Below are 7,500 nucleotides of genomic sequence, written 5' to 3'. Positions count from 1 at the left end.
ACACGCATAATGAATTGAATAGAATCGATATAGAAATTGGTGCTTGGAAATGTGGGTCATAACATATTCCTAATCGTTAGTGAGTAGCCTACAGAGTCGGTCAGATAATGTGTTTGCATTTTATTATTTTTTCTGTCCATTTCTAAATAAGTAATTGTATTCGTAATTGTAATTGTGTGTTCTCAATGTGATATCAGTGTCCATCAAACATGACATGAGAAACGTGTGTGTGTGTGTGCGTGCGTGCGTGTGTGTGTGTGTGTGTGTGTGTGCATGTGTGTGCGTGCGTGCGTGCGTGCGCGTGCGTGCGTGCGTGCGTGCGTGCGTGCGTGCGTGCGTGCGTGCGTGCGTGCGTGCGTGCGTGCGTGAGTGCGTGCTCGTCCGTGCGTTCATGTACTCACTCCTGTTGCCCATGTGACCCCATCCGGTGATGTAACAGTAGGAATCAGGAAGCGGCATTTCTCCGGGTCGAGGTAAACACACAGGTCTGACGTGTGATGTCACTTCCACCTGGAAGTACACACATTATGATGTCATTATGATGTCACTTCCACCTGGAAGTAAACACATTATGATGTCACTTCCACCTGTACTTTTACTTCTACTCCACTACATCTCAGAGGCAAATATTGTACTTTTACTCCACTAAATTATGTGAAAACTTTAGTTACTAGTTACTTTGCAATTATCAATATTATATTATAAAACATACATGAACCACTTTAGCTCTATTTTTTAAGCTATTTGAAAATAGCCTATATCATAGAGCTGTATAGTATAGATTGTACCTCAGTCTGCAGCTCTATAACACTGATGTCATAGATCTGTATAGTATAGATTGTACCTCAGTCTCCAGCTCTATGAATCTGATGTCATAGATCTGTATAGTATAGATTGTACCTCAGTCTCCAGCTCTATGACACTGATGTCATAGATCTGTATAGTATAGATTGTACCTCAGTCTCCAGATCTATGACACTGATGTCATAGATCTGTATAGTATAGATTGTACCTCAGTCTCCAGCTCTATGACACTGATGTCATAGTCCACTACGGCCCGGTTGTAGCGTGGGTGAACTATGATGGAACGAACCCCTCTGGTCTGACTGTGATCACCTGGGTGGTCCAGGTTGTTTATACCCAACACCACCTTCCATAGGCTGGCACTCTCTCTCCTGAGAGAGAGACATTACAGAGACATAGAGAGAGAGACATTAGTATTTATAGATTATAAGTGGGGCAGATAAGGAGGGGAAAGGAACTGGTTGGAATAACGTGTTCCTTCCGGGAACGGCGTTTTCCTAGCGACTTGCAGGCGAGGGGGGGGGGGGGGGGGGGGGGGCGGGGGGGCCGGGTGGGGAGAGAGCCTGGCGACGCCCCAAGGACTATAGCCGTTTCACTCATGATACAATTTCTCTTTCATAACAGATACATACATGTGCCAGATAATCTGTTAGAAAGGCTCCAAGCATAATTATAAGTTGACTATTATTTATCTCTTATGTACTACCTTAAGAACTGTGTTCAGAGTAACATGTACCTGCCACCTTAAGTGCGCAATGCATTGTAGGGGCGTTTCATTCATTCTAGTAGCAGCAGCAGAGAGAGCGGTGAATTCCAGCCCAGTTCACCTGCTACAAACGACATCCTTTATTTGTACACCACTGCAGTGCCAGTGTGCGTATTGTGACTACTGTAAGTGCATTGTTTAGTTGTAGTGATTTCTGCTGTATTATTTACCATGCATATCTCAGTTAATACCGTTTCTACATGTTGGCTGGTTTGATTGACAGTGATCATTCTTTCATGTCAGTGTCTACAGTGCGTGCCTTAAGCACACCTTCTTTATATTCATCTAGGATGTAATGTCTTCTGTCACATGTAAGAGAGTACATTTAGGACCGATGTATGTGTGCATTTATATGTTTAAGCACTTTATTCAGCAAGTCAGGTCTGTGATAAGTTTGGCCAAGTGCATTTCATGGGCGTCGCCATTAGGGTTCCAACCTGCAGCTGCGCAGCCCTTTGATGTCCAATTAACAAGCCACTTTAGCACAGTGCAAGGCTGCAGTGACTATTACAGGAGTAATTGGTTCATGTGTGATGTTAGTGAGCAGCACCTTGTATTGAAGGGACTATTGTCATCTAATGTGTATGGTGATGTTAATGCACTTATTGTAGAGGAGTGGTATTTATATCTGACCATATACTTACTATCTAACCTGTGTAGTGTAAATGCCTAGTATATTGTATACTATATTATATTATTGCAGTAATGTGGTACATTGTGATGTATTGTATTTGTACTTACACCCGTTATTATGTCTTATCTGTATTTACTGCAGAACCACACATTGTCATACAGTGACCCATTGTCACTCGCACTCAGTGCCTGTACCCATTCTGCAACCCATGCCTGTGCCTTTAACATCAGTAAAGCTGCCATATTATACCCTCTTCAATCTCCTGTCCAATTGTGTCCTGACCGACGCACCGACGCCCCGGGGGCGAATGAAGCGTAACCCCACAGAACCAGTCCCCTTTATACAGTCCTTTTACAAACCCTCACTAACATAATCCTCATCTTGCGCTAATGCACGCAACTGTTTGGCCAGGTTTTATTTGTGTTGTTTCTCATAAGCGTGCATCCGTTGTCCGTCAACAACACAGCCGTCTGTGCCTTGACTTCTGTGCGCTGACTGAGCTCACCCGCCCCCCCGCCTGTAAGTCGCTAGGAAAACGCCGTTTGCGTTCCTTCCACGCACTACGTCCTACCGGTGAAACTCCCCCCTGTCAGGTGATAAGAAGCGACTCTCCCCAGGCTGGCAGAGGGAGAGTAGCGCCCAGGATTACAAGGTAAGGTATTGGCACGGCACTGGGTTAAAAAATGGGTTACAAAATAATGGGATAAAAAAAAAAATGCAAAAAAAAAAAAAAAAAAACACTCACCCCTCAAAGCAGTGGGCGACGGTGAGGGCCCACCGTTGACCAATCAGAACGCAGCCACAGATGTGTCCACTGTGTCCACTCTGCAGGGAGCACTGCCACGGCCACGCCCCCGGGCGAGACACCCGGCCCCCAAGAATCCTCTTCTTCCTGTGGCGAGACACGCCCCCTACCGCCAGCCGAAGACCACAGTCTGAGAGAGAGAGAGAGAGAGAGACATAGAGACAGAGAGAGAGAGAGAGAGAGAGAGAGAGAGAGAGAGAGAGAGAGAGACATAGAGACACAGAGAGAGAGAGACACAGAGAGAGAGAGAGAGAGAGAGAGAGAGATATAGAGACACACAGAGAGAGAGAGAGAGAGAGAGACATAGAGACACAGAGAGAGAGAGACGCAGAGAGAGAGAGAGAGACATAGAGAGAGAGAGAGACATAGAGACACAGAGAGAGAGAGAGAGACATAGAGACACACAGAGAGAGAGAGAGAGACATAGAGACACAGAGAGAGAGACGCAGAGAGAGAGAGAGAGAGACATAGAGAGAGAGAGAGAGAGACATAGAGACACACAGAGAGAGAGAGAGACATAGAGACACAGAGAGAGAGAGACGCAGAGAGAGAGAGAGAGACATAGAGAGAGAGAGAGAGACATAGAGACACACAGAGAGAGAGAGAGACATAGAGACACAGAGAGAGAGACGCAGAGAGAGAGACGCAGAGAGAGAGAGAGAGAGAGAGAGAGAGAGAGAGAGAGAGAGAGAGAGAGAGAGAGAGAGAGAGAGAGAGAGAGACACAGACAGACAGACAGACAGACAGACAGACAGACAGACAGACAGTATAATAAATAATACAGTAAACAGAACATAGTTGTTTGTCAACTTTCACATTATGAAATCAAACTTAAAGGGATAGTTCACCCCCAAAATGACTTCTTTTCTATCGATTAGTCACCCAGTGGAGACTTTTTTTAGTCTTTAGATAATATCTTTGTCTTTGTCTTAAGAATGAGACAAAATATCATTCAATCCACGTCTCCATGGGGTTACTAATACATTTATTGGGTGAACTATCCCTTTAACATGAATATAATTAAACATGTTTTACCTTCTCTGGTACAAAGAACTGATACTCTGTTTCCTGAATGACACGAGTGACTGAGAGAGAGAGAGAGAGAGAGAGAGAGGGAGAGAGATTATTTCAATTTATTAGAAATTGTTTTCCCCCTCTCATCCGTATATGATTAGACCAACCGACTCATAGGATAGTGAATCATGCAGTTCCACTGAGTTTATAATGCATTATGACCAGCAACACTTCATAAACCTTGTTGTATGAGAACATAGAGGCAAACAAAAGCCACCCACAAAAACTGTGGGAGGCACTAAAACAATTAGGCTGCAACGGAAAAATTCAGACAAATTCTACAAACATTTGCATTATTTCAAGTGGCTCGCTCACTACCGACAAGCAATTGGTAGCGGACAGTTTCTTCACCACAGTTGCAACCCAGTTGGTAAGCAAACTCCCTCAGCATTCAGGTCTGTATGGCCCCGACCACATTCAAGCTCACTATGAGAAACTAGGGGCTAAAAAAGATTCCTTCTTTTTGAAACCTGTATTGACTGATGATGTGCAAAACAAACTCCTCGCCCTACAGCCAAACAAGGCCACCGGCCTTGACAACATCCCCACCAGATTCCTCAGAGACGCAGCGGTCTCCATTGCTCCCATAGTAGCCCACATTACAAACGTATCCATCAGTCAGTGTCACGTCCCACAAGAATTCAAGTTGGCAAGAGTAATCCCTCTTTATAAAAAAGGAAGCAAACTAGATCCTGGCAACTATAGGCCTGTTTCCATCCTTTGTTCCATCTCAAAGGTTATAGAGCGATCAATCCAAGAACAAATCAACAGCTACCTCAGCGAGCGTAAACTGTTGTTTGAATTCCAATCGGGCTTCAGAACATCCCACTCCACTGACACTTGCCTACTGTATTTGACCGACTACATCAAACGTGAGGTAGACTCGGGCAAATACTGCGGCATGGTCATGCTGGACCTCCAAAAGGCGTTTGACACTGTAAACCACGCAATTCTACTTGATAAGCTGAAGGCGATTGGTTTTGATTGCACATCACTAAATTGGATGATATCTTACTTGGAGGGTAGAGAACAAGTGGTTGACATCAACGGAACCATGTCCTCATCCCTCCCGGTGAGCTGCGGGGTTCCTCAAGGCAGCATTCTAGGGCCGTTACTGTTCCTTCTATACATTAACGACATGAATGCTGCCTGTAACTGCAAACTGTTCCTGTTCGCTGATGACTCGGCACTCCTGATCTCGGGTGAGGACAAGTTGCAAGTTGAGGAAGCTCTCAGCTCTGAACTCTCAAAAATTCGTGCCTGGCTTACCGATAACAAACTGTCTCTACACCTTGGGAAAACTGAATCCATCCTATTTGGGACCAAACATTCCCTCAGTAAAATGAAGGTAAATGACTTCAAGGTCAAAGTCGATGACACAATCATCACTAGCAAAGAGTTTACCTATTTGGGATGTATTCTTGACAAATACCTGACAGGTGAAAGCATGGCAACAAAGGTGGTCAAAGGAGTAAACCAGAGAACCAGATTTATGGGCAGAGTTTCCTCTTTTGTCAACCCCCAGGCCCTCAGGACCCTCTCAGGGGCCCTGATTAAGCCCCTTTTTGACTATGCTAGCTCCTCTTGGTACTCCAACACCTCAGTGTCACTGAAGACTAAGCTTCAAACCTCCCAAAACAAACTGATTCGACCACTTCTCGGACTGGGGCCCATGACCCACCTCTCTCCCACTCACTTTGCCAGCCTAGGCTGGCTCAGGGTGGAAGACAGGGTTAAACATCTAAAAATGGGACTGGTCTTCAAAATTTGTAAATGCAGATTTGCCCGAAATGCCCCCTATACCCGCATATCTGTATAAATACCTCGAAAAAGTTAGTGACACCCACAGCCACAAAACTAGAGGGAGCATAAACAACAATCTGGTACCACCCACCCATAAAACAAACATGGGCAAATTCTCCTTCTATAGCACAGCCACCAAGGAATGGAATAGTCTAACCCCATCCCTCAAAAAATGCAGTTCGCTGGGCTCATTCAAAACAGCCCTAAAAACTCATCTTTCTGGAGGCCTAAAGAGGAGCTAGTACCAGTTTCCCTGTAGACAGACGACCCCCCCCCCCCCCTCCTCTTTTTTTTTTACATATTTTTGGGTGGTGAAACCGCCCCTATATGTGAGGTTTGGGTATTTGCACACCAAATCCTGCGCTGTGATTGGCCACAAATGTACCCCCCCTAACCCTGCACCGTGATTGGCCAATCACAGTCTATTCAGGACTGTGATTGGCTAGGGAAACATGACACATGTGCATAGCCCTATAAATAGGACCATAACTTAACACTGGGTGTGATTTTTGGGCGGTGAAACCGCACCTATAAGTGAGATTTGGAAAAATGTACAAATATCTTGGGCAGTGAAACCGCCCCTAAAAGTGAGGTTTGGAAATTTGTACAATTATCCTGCGCTGTGATTGGCCAATCACAATCTATTCAGGACTGTGATTGGCCAGTGTCACATGACACATGTGCATAGCCCTATATAAGCAACCAATCACAATCTATTCAGGACTGTGATTGGCCAGTGTCACATGACACATGTGCATAGCCCTATATAAGCAACCATAACTTGAGAAAAACGATAAATTTGTTTTTCTCAAGTTATGGTTTCGTCCATCATAAAGAGTGTTTCAATAAATGTATTTATCTTTTGTACATGATTGGACTCCATTCAGTATTGTGATTAGCTAGCAAGACACCGCCCACTTCACACAGGGTGTGATTTTTTATTTCCTCATGCTTTTTTTGTATATAATTTTTCCATGCTTCCCCCCCCTTTTTTTTTCATGCTTTTTTTTGTACATAGTGGTATTTTTTTCTGTATTATCTGTATTTTCATGTTGATTTTTGAACTGTTTGGTTGCTACTATATATATATGTCTATGAAATTAACTCAAGGACCCCAACGGAAACAAGTCCGCAAGGACTTTTTTGGTCGGACCTTTTAGACAAAAGCATTATAAATGTAACTGTGTTGTTTTACATTATTTTTGCCTAATACAAATTTCAATCAATCAATCAATCAATGTTATTAAGTTGTCATACATGGTTATAAATACAGTATGTATAAGGAGTGCTATGAAGCCTTATAAGCAGGTTATAATGCATTATAGACCCACCTGATAATTAAAGTGTTAACATAAAGTCAGAACCTCCTCGCGTTACCTTCTCTTCTCCAGGAGTCCCTGCAGGGCGGAGCCATTCCTCTGCTGCCAATCAGGATGCACGTGTAACCACCGGCGACGCCCCTGCACCCCGGGTTGGGTCCCGGTACCATGGTTAACGGAGGACGGAACCCTGCGCACACGCACACACACACACGCACACGCACACGCACACGCACACGCACACACACACACACACACACACACACGCACACACGCACAGACACACGCGCACACA

General features: G+C 44.6%; 1 protein-coding gene across 1 annotated transcript in view; it reads right to left on the bottom strand.

The window, feature by feature from the left end:
- The window catches only part of corin (corin, serine peptidase), a 43,561-nt gene that overhangs the window by 1,542 nt on the left and 34,519 nt on the right, over positions 1-7,500 (bottom strand). The window contains 5 exon segments of the mRNA XM_080452036.1: positions 402-510; positions 1,013-1,175; positions 2,950-3,139; positions 4,045-4,094; positions 7,264-7,395. Of these exon segments, the coding sequence (XP_080308162.1) occupies positions 402-510; positions 1,013-1,175; positions 2,950-3,139; positions 4,045-4,094; positions 7,264-7,395 (644 nt within the window).

This window comes from Gymnoscopelus braueri, assembly GCF_963280865.1.
Source record: "Gymnoscopelus braueri genome assembly, chromosome: 15".
Classification (NCBI taxonomy): domain Eukaryota; kingdom Metazoa; phylum Chordata; class Actinopteri; order Myctophiformes; family Myctophidae; genus Gymnoscopelus; species Gymnoscopelus braueri.
Note: the sequence above shows the minus strand (reverse complement) of the source record. Positions and strands in the feature narration are given on the sequence as shown.